The 16,515-nt window shown below is 32.8% G+C and overlaps 1 protein-coding gene across 2 annotated transcripts in view; it reads right to left on the bottom strand.

The window, feature by feature from the left end:
- LOC115877482 (cation-independent mannose-6-phosphate receptor-like) overlaps positions 1 to 16,515 on the bottom strand; it is a 42,842-nt gene that overhangs the window by 19,590 nt on the left and 6,737 nt on the right. For both annotated transcript variants that reach the window (XM_030893667.1, XM_030893658.1), the window contains one exon: positions 7,938 to 8,045. In XM_030893667.1, the coding sequence (XP_030749527.1) occupies positions 7,938 to 8,045 (108 nt within the window). The remainder of the gene's footprint in view (positions 1 to 7,937; positions 8,046 to 16,515) is intronic.

The following is a 16,515-nucleotide window of genomic DNA, read 5'->3' as shown; positions in this document are numbered from 1 at the left end:
AAAAAAAGATTAACCCCCTCCGCAAAGAAATATAAAGACTATTTATAACCACGAAGCTGCACGAAGAGATTTGCTTGCATTGCTTACATCTCTTCTTTGCGGAGGGGTTAATCTTTTTTTGATATAATATAACAACAAAAGATTAACACCCTCCGCATGGAAGACAGGCAATGCAATCAAATCTCTTTCGTGCAACTTCGTGGTTATAAATAGTCAGTTCTCGTTGGTAAAATAGCAATTATGGGAAGGAGCCGTTCTTCTGGCGACCGCCTTTCGTAATCCCAGAATGAGCGAAAAAATCACGCTAAATTTAGGTTTAGCATTGGCAACGTTGCTTTAAATGCCAAAAACACATAACCCAACATTTTCAGATTGTTTACAAATTTATTTTAGCAAATTTTCCTCTATTATGCATAGAATTAGTTAAAAAAGTAACAGAAAATAGCAATAACATCATTGTTTATTGAATACCTAACAAAATATGTGCTAGAAAACCTTAAAAATATGAGAAATTAAGAAAAATTCGATGTTGAAATAATTTTCCGCTTTTCTGAAAAACGGTAAGAGACCGCCAAGAAAAAGATTCGTAATTCGGCCTTCAGATTCGTAATCTACGACCTCAAAATAGGGTGTATACCAATTTTGGTGAAAATCTGACGATTTCCAGTTTTCCCAATAATTACCAAAATTTCGTAATAATGATTATTTTTTTACAGATGGATGTAAAAAGATAGCTTTTATTTTTACTGTTTCAGTGATCCAGGGGGGGGGCAAATGCCCCCTCTTGCCCCCCCTGTCCGGCGCCCACGATCTGATTGTCCTCTTTTCTCTCACGTATTGAAAACTTTGTTACATACCAACTTCAAAATATAAATAATATTCGTTTATCGCCACAATGCTTTAAAGAATTGCTAATCTGTGTCTTTTATGTAATTTTATGTTTACTTACTGTTAGTTTATGTCTTGAAAAAAAGTTTTGTTGACAATGGTTTGCTTTATTTTAATAAGTTTTGAGTATAAATATTTTTGTGTATTTTAAATATTTATCGCATAGGTACCGTTTATATAACTTTTTGGTAAATTCTCGACATTTGAGCGACGTTTCAAAAATGTTTCGCCTGTGCCTTTTTTATCCTCTCGCCCCTATTTTTTATTTTCAAAGTTGCCAACCCTAGGTTAAGTGTTTTATCATTTTCTTCCAAGTGCTTTTAGTAATTTGAGATCGTTTATGACTGATTTAGTTCTGATCCGGGTAGTTTTTTGTATAAAACAGTGCCACCATCGTCGATTTTTTTCGTTAAATGCGAATAAGAAAATATCCTGATTATATTCTGGCCCTATCCCTTATTATTTTTATTTACAAGCGATCTTAAGTTTATAACATATACATATATTTTATTTAATTGTTAACATTAGGGTAGTTTTACCAATTGTGTATGTGTGGAATTCCACTGATATGTGTTTTAAGTTGTTTGTTAAATTTTTAAAATTTTTTGATTGTATTTTGCTCTCTTAACTTTGTAGTGTCCTGAAGATGCAAATAAATTTTGCGAAACGTCGACAAATTTAAAACAAAGGACTTCTGTTGATTTTTTTCGATCCTAATCCAATTAAAAAACACATTATACTTAAATTTATTAATTAATTTTTTAAAATATTGAATGGTATCGAATAATACTTTAATATATTTATCAATATTTTAAAGTATCGATACTTTATATTCAATACAACCGATACCAAAATATCGATACTGCCTCAGTATCGCACAGCCCTATGAAGAATTTTGTGGGTTCGCCAAAGGCTCCACTGAAAATGGATAGCCGCGAGACAACGCCGTTCGACTGGGCAGGGACTCTGCTCGAGGCTAAATCGCTCGGCTCGAGGCTATAATATGACGAATTCCGCTTGAGGTTGACTCGCCTCGTCCTCGTCTCGGCATATTAGTACGCCTTTTGGAAAGAATTTGCTATAGCCTCGTTTCATACTCGTTTCGAGTTTGTCTCGTACTTGCCTCGGCATATTTATACGCGGCTTTAGAGTACAGTACGTCTGTCCGTTCTGTAGCTACGCGGTATCCGTGAGGGGAAACGATATTCTCTCGATGTTCTTCGTAAAAAATTAGACGACGCGTCCCATCAATAAAAATTCGATAAATTTGCAAGTGGCCAATAAAATGAGTGGGCGGAGCGATTTGCGGTGACGTACTCGTCAAGTCGACGTATAAAATATATTGCTGTTTATTTAAATGTTTTTTGTCCGCATTCCTTTCATAGACACAGATCCAGCAGATGTACTGTAGTACCAGAAATAACGCACTTTTTGAAGAGATTCTCTGTAAATCCTACATAAAAATAGGTACGCGACAAGTATGTCATTAATTTTATAACTGGCGCAAATATGATAAGATATTATTATAGATTATCTTTATTTATACTAGATATTATTACCACCGAATATTCTGAGAAACACATATACAACTTATAATTACATTTCATCTACAAACACATGCCATATATTTTACACGTAAAAACTTACGCAAGCAATACTTATCGTGGTAATAAAATCAATCATTGCTATAAACAAATTAAGGCAAAAACAACATATTCCCACTGGTTCGATTTCACTATCAATAAACAACTCTTTGAATGATATTATATTTGTGTCCATGTAGTTTACTTTTTTATATAATCTTAAACAAATTTAAAAAAAATAAGGGAGCGTCCAAAGTGCACGGTCTCAAGAGTGACTGATGGTCTATCTGCTCCTTCACTTTCGCTCCGATTTAGCCAATCTTAACTGTTGTTACTTGGGTATAGAAGTTCAGTAGCTCGTTTTGTGAAACGATATCTCAAATTGTTATTTATTATTTAACAAATAGATAGTATATAGAATGTCAAAAAAAGGTTAACTATTAACTCGACTATTAACTTCCATATTATTTTAAATAGATATGTACAGTGTCCCATTTTAGTTGAAATCATACGGTATCTCCGTTATTAACGAAGATAGAAGGGTGCGGTTTGCACAAACCTATCCCACTTTTTTGTCAAACGGAAGATGCTGTTACCAAATTTTCATAGCCCTCTTCGTTTCTGAGCTACAGGGTCATTTTGAAAATTTTGCAATTTGGGACACCCCCTGTATCTCTGTTAATGCTAAAAGTATCGAGAAGGTAAAAACTGTTTATTGTAGAACTTTCTACGTAGAATACACTGGCGTACTCTGTTATTCTACGAAAATAATATTTTTAAAGATATGAGCTAAAGTTATGTTTTCTTAAATGGAACACCCTGTATATTTATAAATTATATAATATGGCTTGCCATAAGCAAAAATATATATCACTTTATATTTGTTTTCACTATTTACTGCAATATTTAAAAGTTTTTATTAAAAAATCATATTAGTAGGCCTTGGTTGATAATAAAAGAAACTAAAGAATTACTAAAAGTATACTGCTATCTGTCTCTTATTTTATTTTGGGAGCCACTAATAAATTCTTTATGTATTAGGGAAACTTAACTATCTACCGCTATTTGTAAATCATGTAAGCTATCGTGCCGGAACCTTTAGATATTTCTTTAGCTAATTTACGTGAAATATACTTTCAGCAAGATAGGGCTCCCCCACACAACCTTGAAAATATTAGAATTTTGTTAGATTATTATTTCTCAAATCAATAAATTGGAACCAATGGACCCATACGATGGGCTCCCTGATTCCCAGATTTGTCCGTTCTCGATTTCTGATTTTGGGGATTTTTGAAATACGAAATATATCGTGGCAACTGCAACAATGTCGAACACCTAGAACATGCTTTAATAATGCAAGCTTTTAGATAATTGCAAACCCGTTCCGTTATAAATTCCGTTATAAAGAAAAAGAAAGATATATTCAGTGGTAACAATTCAAAAGTAAAATATATTAATCCCAAATAAAATTTTAATATGTGTATGACTATTTTAGTAAATACCATTTTGATTTTTTTGCTAATTATCACGGCCTACTAATAAGAAAATTATGTTTTAAATATTGCAGTAAATAGTGAAAATAAATACAGGGTGCCAATAGACCCATTTTAAATGCTAATTTTGGTCCTTTGTATAAAATGAAACAATTATACACTAATAGTTTATTAATAGTTAAGAAATACGGAAAAATAAAAGCTGATCATGCCAATCAGCTGTTTATTGACACTGCTGACCACATCCAATTCCCCTACTATAGAAAATACTATAACAAAAGAGCGGCGTTGCCAGATTAAAAATTAATCCAACCGGTTGATGTAAAAATGACGAAATTTACAAATATTTCTTGTAATCTTTGACTTGAATATTATTAAGTACTAAATAAAATTATAAATATCGAAATTTTCAAATGTAGTAAACTAATTATATTATTATTTTCTTAAGATTTCCCCAAAATATACGTATACAAAATTAAAAATAAACAAAGGTTTTGACAAAGCTTCGATAGACTTGGCAACATAACAAACAATAACAATAGGATGTTGGCATTCGCATAAAATGTAAACAGTTCCCCTGTGCTCGGCCCCCCTTTCCATTTAAGAATTTAGGGCTGACTCCGCCCCCGCCTTGGGGGTTATAGGTGTGAAAGTGATTTTATGATATTTTCTTTTCCCCCTCGAAAACTAAATCGACGTGTCTGAGCGTTTTTCCAAATTTTAATTTTAAACTAGAAAAATTGGGGTGGAAAGTTTCAATTGACCCACCCTGTATAGAATGATATATTTTTGAGAAGCTCATATTAAGACGGATCATATGGTTTATAAATACACAGGGCGTTCCATTTCAAAAAAACATAACTTTAGTTCATATTTTCAAAAATATTTTTTTCGTAGAAAAACAGACTACGCCACTGTATTCTACGTAAAAAGTTCTACAAGAAGATAACATCTAACATAATAAAACTAAAAACTATAAACTACAATAATAATTATTATTATATGTATATAGTTTATGAAACCACAAGCTTTCTATGGTAAAATATCGGGTAAAATTAAAAAAAAGGAACAAAAACTTATAAAACTCAGACTTTTTTGTACGGTCTTCATATTAAATAGAAAAAAATATTCAAAGAAAGTCTTCAGATCAATTACTGTATCTTATCTTCAGGGAGTTAATACCATCACAGAATAGAGAGATAATAAACTATTATATAATAATAATAAACAAAATACAAAGGAAAAAACTTCTAAAGAGAAAAAACAGCTTAAAATATACAAAATTAATTTTGTACCTGTTCTCAGATTTTATATATTTTCTACTTAATATTCTACATTTTCTACACATTTTTCTATATACACGTAGAAAATTAATTTTCTACGCGTAGTTAGTCGGTACCCAACCATGCCTATGAAGTATTATTCTGCGACGCATTATCCTTTTTTTTAAATGGTACGAAACCTATTACGATTAGAACCAAGATATTTGAAAAGTTCTTAAATACCTATATTCTCGCCCTAAATGTCCAAATAAAAACATGCCCTAATTAAGTCTCCCAAGGCTGTTCTTACCACCGGCCTAACCAGCGGCACTTTAAATTCATGCATACGAGACGTTGTTATATCGATGAGATCGAGACGTTGTTGCACTTTTCAATAGTCAATAGTCAGATGATTTGAATGTGTTATAGAATTGTTATAAGTTATACTGGGATTAAATAAAAAGCTAGATACAAAAAATAAATCGTCCCTCCATTTTAAAGGCGAAGCGCGGCCTCAGAGGCCCATCCTGACGAGTCGCCACTGCCTAATTCATATCCTAATATTAGTATTTGGCGCCAGTGTAATTTCGAATGAATTACTTATCAATAAACAGATTTTATCTTTGTTTATATTGTTTGTGCTATTCCATGAACTCTGTAATCTACCTCAAATATTACATCTTTTCGATATTATCTTGAAAAACATTCTGTATATCTGAAAAAAGACTGAACTGTTTAAATCCATGAGATAATATAATAAATTACATGTCTATAGATGATTATTCCTATTAAAACTATTAAGACCAAAACTACAAAATAAACAATTATGAAGTTGTTGTTCAGTGATATAACTATGATGTAATTTTATTATCAATAATCGTCCAAAGCTCAATGAATGATCAATTTGTATACTATTTATTAAGTGACTTTTTTTAATTAAATCATAACACATTAGTACAATAGATATTACACATTGAAAATCACTTTTAATAAAATTATTAATTAATATAAAAAGTGTATAAATGACTCAGTTTTTGAAACTTTTTTCATATAAAATGTTTAATAAGAAAGGTTATTAACATTTTATAATTCCCTTGGTACATAGATAATTTTATTTCTTACTGAATTTAGAATATTTTGTCCCATTTTAAAACTACATAAATGTTGCATTTATTAATCTTCTGGTATAGGGAATGCAATCCCGCACCAAAATGTCAATCCGCAACCCCGCGGGATTAAAGCAATCAATCCCGCGGATCCGCAAAATTGCGGGATTGTAAACAATAGTCATACATTGGGTCCTAAATGGTACAAAAGGCATTGTACATTTTGCATAGGCCCACGATATATTGATATAGCGTGTATATTAAACTAGCTGTACAGAAATTTGGACACCGAGGTATACATATATAATATTAAATAAACTTAAATTTTATTATAATTTATCTACTTATTTTATAAATAAACATATTATTCTGATTGAAATTTTTTTTAACTTGTGTTAGTTATCTGGTTTTAGATACACTCTATATCAATAATTGTTTGGCATATGCAGAATGTACAGAGCTTTTTGTACCATTTAGGGCCATACGTATGACTAAAAATGCACATTTTTCGAAAAAAAATTTCAATACAGATTTTCGATTTTTTAAAAACTGTAAATTTGCGGTAAAAAAGATTCTTGATCAAATTTTCACACTCTTATAAAACACCCTGTATACGAGAATTCGCTAAATATATTTTCGAAAACCACATCAGCATCTTAATCACAATAGATTCATCTAAAACCTGGTCCAAACCGCATCCCAAAATCTTTTTTAGTTCAAGAGATATTCAACTTTAAATTTACCCTAAAATTTTGCTGGTCCCAATAATTATGTCCGGCAATTTATTTGACGAAATTGTCCACAAGTACTAGTTTTTTTTACGCTTTTCTTCACTTACGCACATACGCCAGAAAGAAATCTAACAACTAGCCTGTTTCACTTATTTTTAATGGCCAAGCCGTTAGGGGAATCCCCCGGGTTCCGAGCGTCGACGCATCGGCCCGGAACGAAGCGGTTTGATATTAATCGAGATCAATTCGCTTACCCAGTAGTAATGTTTGGTAATGTATTGATCCCGTGGATCCCGCACGGTAAATCCCGCAACTTTGATCCCGCGGAATCTTAGAGGGATCCCGCATTTGCGGGATTGCATTCCCTATTCCGGTATATTTGTATGAACACTGCTGGTAGGAACTTTGTTTGTTGCCAGTTTACTATTGTATTAAATTACCTATTTATAAATTGACGGTTGTTGTCAATCGAGTTTTTTTGTCAAAAAAAACGCCTTTCACACCATAGATAAATGAAACAAGTTTGGATTGGAAAGCTCGTCAAAATTTTGGGACGCAAAATGATTTTGGGTCGCGACCGTTGCACGCGATCTGGCGCTGCTATAGCGGTTGCTAAGAACAACCGCAAACAAAAACAGAAACAATTTTCTCTTGTCAAAGTCAGAATCTTCAAAAATGATGAGATGTGCTTATATTAAATCAATAAACATAAAGAAGATAATCACCTCCCACCAACTTCCATTATTATCGCAATTTTTCACTGTTCACACCCTGTGTAAATATATATACAGAGTTTCGCCATTTAATGCAAAAGTTAAAAAATTATGACTATATATTTTAAAAAGGCTGTGTTAAATTAAAAATCAAATCTTACTTTCTATCGTAGCTGTCAAAACGTCATTGTGTACTTCCAAATGCCTCAAAACTGCGCCTCTATTAATGTCGTCATGTCCAAAGTTTTCACAAATTTGAGCGTGCGTACCTAAAAAAAACAACAAATAATTTAGCGAATAATTTACAGTCTAGGCAAATAAATTTTGTAATTCTTAAAAGTATCGATATTCCGACATATCGATACGTTACGCAAAAAACTATCGAGATTGATATTAAAGTATCGATACATTTATACATCCCTAATTTCTATTAAGGTGTATGCGAACCGTTAACCCAAAGTGTTAACCAGTTATTAACGTAATTTGACCTTGCGACAGTGGCGCACTGTGGTCAATTTTGTCAAATTAGCCGGAAAAAAATATTAGTGAAAATTACTTAACTTTGATTAATAACTATATCCGATTTTATATGTTAGGTATCATAAAATTACATTAATAATATAATTAATAAGAACAGGTCGTATACAGGGTGTATAATAAATAAAAACTTGGAAAAGTTTCGTTATTTTTTATTTTAAATAGATTTTGATCGCGATCATTTGCATATGTTAGATATTTAAAAATTATCATATTATAAGAATAATACTATGGATCTTACAGATTTTGCTAACAGTTGCTTTTAAAAAGTCAACAACCTCCAAGCGTTTAATATGGGCAATACGTCCTAAAACATGGTCTGGACTTAACAGACGGACTAGGACTAGAGACTAGTAAATTTGTAGGTTTGGTAAAGTTGTCTAATGGTTTAACTATCAACTTAACGTTATTTAAAACTGAAACCTCATAAAACTTTTTTCTGCTGGTTCATTAAAAAAATGTATATTCTAATAATTTAAAAAAAAATCTAACCATATCAAAATTATTTACTCATATTTAATACTCAACAGAAGAACATTAATGTCAAAAAACTTACCAACAACAATATTGCTCTTTCCATTTTAGATAGTATTAATGACATATAACTTTTTGCACGGAATACGCAAATTAAAAACTTTATTCAGGTGCAAATAACAAGATTATTTAGTTTAATTTGTCAACTATACTACTATTTTCAATCAAAATAACAGTAAATTCGCAACGACCTTTGACATATTTGTTAATGAAATGTTCTTAGCAATTATTTCAAAGCCTACTTATGGAGTTTTTGACGCCGCTTAGCCTCATCAGATTTTTTAATATTTTCCTGTTAATTTTTAAAAATTGACCACAGTGTGGCGGCTCGTCAGGGTAGGCCTCCGAGGCCGTGCCTCACCAATAAATGGAGGAACGATTTATTTTTTGTATGTAGCTTTTTATTTAATCCCAGTATAACTTATAACAATTATATAACACATTTAAAATAATAAAACAAAAAAATATATATTATATAAATACATCCAGATACAGGCGCAACATAAGCCGCGTAAACCTAGCCCAAAAAGAACGCGACTCGGCGAAATAATTCTAGCTTGGAAAGTTCGAATTGCCTACCTATTAGCAGTAACGATTTAAGATCATGTGACGCCGGTGACGCGACGGGCGACGAGGGGGTACGCATTCTCTATCGCATGGTTGAGGCGAGATATTTGGCACTTGGGTGTGTAGGCACATATTCTTTCGGTGATGAATAGCAAGTAGCAAGCGACGAGCGATTCGCTTGATCGCTTAATTTAGTTTATTTCAAAGCATTGTCGATGTAGGTCGTAAAATTTTGTCCCTCAGATACGCAACGGATAAATATATATATATATATATATATATATATATATATATATATATATATATATATATATATATATATATATATATATATATATATATATATATATATATATATATTTTTTTTTTTTTATATTTATTTTTCTCTACTTTCGATTTTCGAAATTAGAAAAAATACACAGCTAAAGGCAAGAAAATATTATTTATTAATATACACTAAAGCTGTAAGAATTTTGTTCATTTCATATATTTAAGCGGGCCGAAAAACGCTCTTTGCCATCTTTTGACGGGAGATGCATTAATATCTCACCGACAGTTTACGACATCGTCTGTTGATATAGAAGAAGTTTTGCTTGCCGTATCGGTGAGAACCAGCCCCTGGACAGCCCACCTGATGAAGGGTAGGCCCAGAAACCGGTTGTGGGAGTGGAGCTTGGTTCCCCCCTTTACGACAAGCAAAACAATTTTCTTTTTACTTTTTATTTTTTTTAAATTTTTTCTCTACTTTCGATTTTTCGAAATTAGAAAAAATACACAGCTAAAGGCAAGAAAATATTATTTATTAATATACACTAAAGCTGTAAGAATTTTGTTCATTTCATATATTTAAGCGGGCCGAAAAACGCTCTTTGCCATCTTTTGACGGGAGATGCATTAATATCTCACCGACAGTTTACGACATCGTCTGTTGATATAGAAGAAGTTTTGCTTGCCGTATCGGTGAGAACCAGCCCCTGGACAGCCCACCTGATGAAGGGTAGGCCCAGAAACCGGTTGTGGGAGTGGAGCTTGGTTCCCCCCTTTACGACAAGCAAAACAATTTTCTTTTTACTTTTTATTTTTTTTAAATTTTTTCTCTACTTTCGATTTTTCGAAATTAGAAAAAATACACAGCTAAAGGCAAGAAAATATTATTTATTAATATACACTAAAGCTGTAAGAATTTTGTTCATTTCATATATTTAAGCGGGCCGAAAAACGCTCTTTGCCATCTTTTGACGGGAGATGCATTAATATCTCACCGACAGTTTACGACATCGTCTGTTGATATAGAAGAAGTTTTGCTTGCCGTATCGGTGAGAACCAGCCCCTGGACAGCCCACCTGATGAAGGGTAGGCCCAGAAACCGGTTGTGGGAGTGGAGCTTGGTTCCCCCCTTTACGACAAGCAAAACAATTTTCTTTTTACTTTTTATTTTTTTTAAATTTTTTCTCTACTTTCGATTTTTCGAATTAGAAAAAATACACAGCCAAAGCAAGCAAGAAAATATTATTTATTAATATACACTAAAGCTGTAGAATTTTGTTCATTCATATATATATATATATATATATATATATATATATATATATATATATATATATATATATATATATATATATATATATATATATATATATATATATATATATATATATATATATATATATATATTATATATACGGTGTCGTATAAATTTGCTACCTGCAATGTATGTAGAAAATTCGCTTGGCTTTTTGTCGAGTATGTCACATTAAAATCGGATTTCAACTTATTTCATTCTAGGATCGCTTGCGTTCGTCGCTCTTAACTCATCACTTGCATGGCTCGTTCATAATCGAGCGATGTCGGTTATATCAATAATCGAGTACTCGAGCGAATTTTCGCTCGAGTTATCCCATCACTAGCGACAACGTCTCGATCTCGTATGCATGACTCATGAATTTAAAGTGCCGGTGTTGAGAACAGTCTTTTTGTTTTGATTTGGACATTCAGGGCAAATAAATTTAAATTATTTGATGGCTATTAGATATAGGATTTTTAACTCGATTACACACAGGTAAGGTGGAATTTTAGGCAGTTTTTAAAATGGAACACAACAAATATTGTTGAAATTTGAAGGTTAGTCTTTTCTTTGCCGGTAAGATTTATTTTATTTATTTTAAAGTGGCCGAAGGGGTGTTGAATTTGTGTTTTCTTTAAAATGAATCCTATTGATATCATTATTCTTTCTGCACTTGAAAACCCTTTTCTAAAACGAAATGAAACTGAAAAAAGACAGACAGTAAGGAGTCAAAAATTTCCGCAATATTTAACGATAAGAAGCAAGGCAGGCAATGTTGATGTATACAATTCTTATAGTTGTAAACGCAGCATTATATGTATAATAGGTGTGAACCCTCCTTTAGTTACCTGTCACAAGAATATGTATTGTCAATATCGTGTTTGATCAATGCCTTCTATTAAAAGATCAGCCTACGGGCGAGATTTATGACGTCACGCTAGTTAGATATAACGGATTAATAAATATGTTGTAGAATACATGGAAAACATAATTATTCCTCAGATTTTTGGTTTGTATTTTAAAAATGATATAGTTTAAATGAAATATACATAATATACAGTTAATAACTACAACATATATACCTATTTATAGTAATAAATACTTTGGCAAATAAACTATGAACCATACAAATGCAGCAAATGTTTTACGATGTACAAATAGTGTATAGGTACATAACATAATGGGTAAAATGTAAATATATTTTAAATTTTGGGGTTTGAAAATCGATCTAATTTAACAAAAAACATTCAATATCTAATAATAGTGATGTATTATTATTTGCATTCACAAAATTTATATGTATATCTTGCAAGTATCAATCTTCGAAAAATTATATTTACAAATAATACAATATTATCTAAAAAAGGCGTCAGCGATGGCTATGAAATGAAGATCGCTGGCATTTTATATGTAAAATTATTCTAAAATTTTTGATTTTCTTGGGATTTTTAGGTTCGGGAAAAACGCTGATTTAAGTTTTCATTTGGGTTTTCATTATTTTTATTTGGTTTAAAAAAACGTTTCGGCTAACTATAGCCTTCATCAGTGTTGTGTCATATGAGAAAAATAGTGTCGAATATAATCCAAAAAATTACATATACAATATAATTCCACCTCATAATATTTACTGCAATTAATAAACTAATATAAACTAATCAAAACATGACCACACATTTTTTAAAATTATTATTCTTAACACTAAAATTATCTACATTGACTATGGAGTACGCAGTACGCAGTAAACATTATGTGCGTGGTGTGAATATTTTATATGTAATTTTTTGGATTATATTCGACACTATTTTTTTTTCATATGACACAACACTGACGAAGGCTATAATGTTAGCCGAACCGTTTTTTTTTTAAACCAAATAAAAATAATGAAAAACCAAATGAAAACTTAATCAGCGTTTTTCCCGAACCTAAATCCCAAGAAAATCAAAAAATTTAGTATATTTAGAAACAAGATTCAAGAATATCAAATTTTCCAAGATTGTAAAATTCTAGTTAATTATTTTATGTGTACAGTTATTTAGGGCATGTCATCGATGTTCATTTCCAAGCCAACTAGACGCCGATTTTTTTCGATGATACGGTATAATTCTTACATAAAATGTAAATAACATTAGACCAATTAAAACAAATAAATATGAATTTCTTAGTATTTTTAGTAACACCTTTATTCTTAAAACTTAATTTTGTATTATGCAAATATACCAATTTTATTGTTATTTTATTCATATTGTATTCAGCCATCACTTAAATATTTGATATTAATTTGGTATTATAAATAATACATACATTATATATTATCAAACAAAAACACATTCTTCTTTTAAACTGTATCAGTCTTGTCTTTACAAAAATCTTTTTTAAAATTTGAACTCAAAATAATAATCTTTTTCATGATCTTTAATACACATATTCTTTATTTTTCCCTAGATCATAATACCAACTTACGTGTTTGAATCTATCGAAGCTGAACCAGCAACTTACTTGGAGTGGAGATTCCACAATATGAATAAAATAAACATAATTGTCCAGTTTTCATTAATACCATCATGGGAGAATATTATTTTAAATTTATTAAAGATATTTTCAATAAAATTCTCTTGATTTATAACTCGTACCCACTTTTCTTGCTCTTCCGGACACTTTAGGCACTGCCTAGTATAATAACTATCCTTAGTAACTATCCTTTCCACCAGGAACACAACAAAAAGATGAGGCATAGCACCAAAAACACACTCCACTTAAGCTTTATTGATGAATTGTTAGAGTCTTAAAGACAATAACAACAAAAATCACGATAAGTAAAAAATGTATGGGCACTTTTAGGTTAAATCACTTACACAACGTGTAATTTTTAATTTCTATTTTTTTATGCGAAACCGAGAGTGACCATATATCTGGTAGTAGTTTATGTCACTTCAACACCAAAATAATTAGTTTTTTGCACTACAATAATAAATAATACCAAAAATCAAAGAGTTAAAACCAAAAATCAACCGACAAAATATGAAACGGAATCTAACCCAATATCTAAGTATGTACAGCTGATGAAGTAAACAAAAGTCCGCCCGTAGGCTGATCTTTTAATAGAAGGCATTGGTTTGATATCCTGAATCTCGAGATCCATACCCGCAGTTCTTCAGGCAATAGGCATTTGAGAACTTTTCAAATATCTTGGTTCTAATTGTAATAGGTTTTGTACCATTAAAAAAAAGGATAATGTGTCGCAGAATAATAGGTGAGAAAATTTTAAGGTTTAGCCTCACCTAATATCTGACAAACGAATCTAAAACAGCACAAGGAACGCGGGCAAAAAAAGTCGATGTTGTCACGTTTAATTATAGAAAAGCAAAGTTGCTCGTTATTACCTATAAATTGAATATATTGTCAAGGTGTATTACTGGTTGCATAACTGCATACTGCCAGTGACCGGATGAAAGCTCGTTACGACCTCAGAGCTAATTCTACGGGATTTCAACAGGACGATAGGGTATGGTTGTATAACCCACAGCGCAAGAAAGGAAGGTCCCCAAAGTTAACTCCAGCATGGGAAGGTCATTATACAGTCATCAAGAGGATAAATGATGTTGTGTACCGGATTCAACGCAGCCCTAGAAGTAAGATGAAAGTAGTTCATCTGGGATCGATTGAAGAGATACCAGATAGGAAACCTTGATCGGACGATCAAATTTGAAAGAAGGGCAATGTCAAGGTGTATTACTGGTTGCATAACTGCATACTGCTAAATAATCGCAACGTGCATTGAGGAACCTGGCGCATTCATAGAAAGTAAAAAATTATAGAATTTTTAGAAAATTCCAGAAACCATCGCCAGGGGGTATATAAGGGCGCTTTGACAGTTGGACAAGTCTGAAGATAGTCTGAAGTCTGAAGTTTGAAAATACCGCGAAATACCGTTAGAGTAATAGTAGTTGCATAAGTTGTGTTGTAAATAGTATAAGTTGTGTGTACAGAGTGAAACAAATAAATTCGTTAAGTATTTTATCGTCGAGTTTAAATAGTGGACCCACGGAATCCGTAACAATCCTGGTGTCGGAAGTGCGATTCAAGAGGATTTTAAGAAGAAATTAAGTGGATTGGAAGATTTTAGACCGAATTTAAGTATTTTTATGGTTGGTACAAGGGAGCAAGCGAAGAAAATGGAGGAAGTAAGCAAATTATTGGGCGATTTTATGGAGAATATGAGAAGAGAGAAAAGAAGAGGAACAAGACCGTCTACAGAAAATACTTATGGAAAATCAAGAAAAATGTGTTAGAAAGTTTAAGCGCGTCAAAAGAAAGAAAAACAAGAAGAACAGGACCAAAGCAAGACAAAATTTTCGAAGATTTGAAAATTCAACGACAACAAGACAAACAAGAAGAACAGGACCGGCTTGAGAAAATTCTCGAAGATTTCAAAGTTCAACGAGAGCACGACAAACAAGAAGAACAGGACCGGCTTCAGAAAATTCTTGAAAATCAAGAAATTAGACAAGAACGGTTGGAGAAAATTGTTGAAGATTTAGAAGTGCGTCGCCAGAAAGAAAAAATTAGAAGATCAAAACCGATTTAAGAAGAACTTTGAAGAACTGGAAAAAGGCAAGTCATCCGCCTTCAAGAAGCCGTAGAAGATCTTGAGGAACGCCTTCAGCAGAAAATGGAAAAATTAGAGATGGACCTACAGAAGACCAAGGTACAAGTAAAGACACCTGGCGTTCATGGAACTGCGAACCTCAAGGCCCCGACCTACGATGGACAAACCACCTGAACGATGTACCACCGCCAGTTTGAAGCAGCGGCTGCTGCCAATGGATGGACTGACCAAGAGAAAGCAGCAGCACTTGACATCGCGCTGCGTGGCCCTGCCCTAGAACTGTTGCAAACTATTCCTGCAGCCCAACAACAGCAATACCAAACTTTGATTGCTGCACTGGACAGAAGATATGGCGACCAACATCGACGTCAACTTTACCAGGCCCAGATCAAGACACGCATGCAGAGGTCCGGAGAGAGTCTGCAGGAATTTGAAGCAGACTTACGTCGCCTGGTACACCTGGCATATCCAGAAGCACCGGAAGGATTTAGGGAGGAACTCGCTGCTCAGTGCTTTATCAGCGGACTGAGGGACAACGAATTAGAGAGGGCGCTGCAAATATCCCGATTTTCTACCAGCAGCGAAGCACTGGTCAGGGCGCTGGAAATCGAAGCTGCTTTTAGCGCCATCCCTAGACCGAAGATAAGATCGGTAGCGGTCGAGGAACAGCCCGAAAACACTCACAGAGGTTTGGAGGAGATGTGTAAGAAAGTCGACAAACTATGTGAGCTACTAATAAACAAGGGAGTCAGCAACACCCAGACAGAAAACCAGAGAAGATTCCAGGACATAAGGTGCTTTAGAGGTGGCAGGAATGGCCACATTAAACGGTATTGCCGCGTTCAAATGCGATCCCGTTCACCATCCAGAGAACGTAGGCACCAGGAAAACTAAAATCAGTCAATACTAAGGGGCGAGTATTGACTGGGGA

Source organism: Sitophilus oryzae, unplaced genomic scaffold, assembly GCF_002938485.1.
Source record: "Sitophilus oryzae breed Bouriz unplaced genomic scaffold, Soryzae_2.0 scaffold_1060_pilon_pilon, whole genome shotgun sequence".
Lineage (NCBI taxonomy): Eukaryota > Metazoa > Arthropoda > Insecta > Coleoptera > Curculionidae > Sitophilus > Sitophilus oryzae.
The sequence above is the reverse complement of the archived record's forward strand: the minus strand, read 5'-3'. Positions and strand labels throughout refer to the sequence as shown.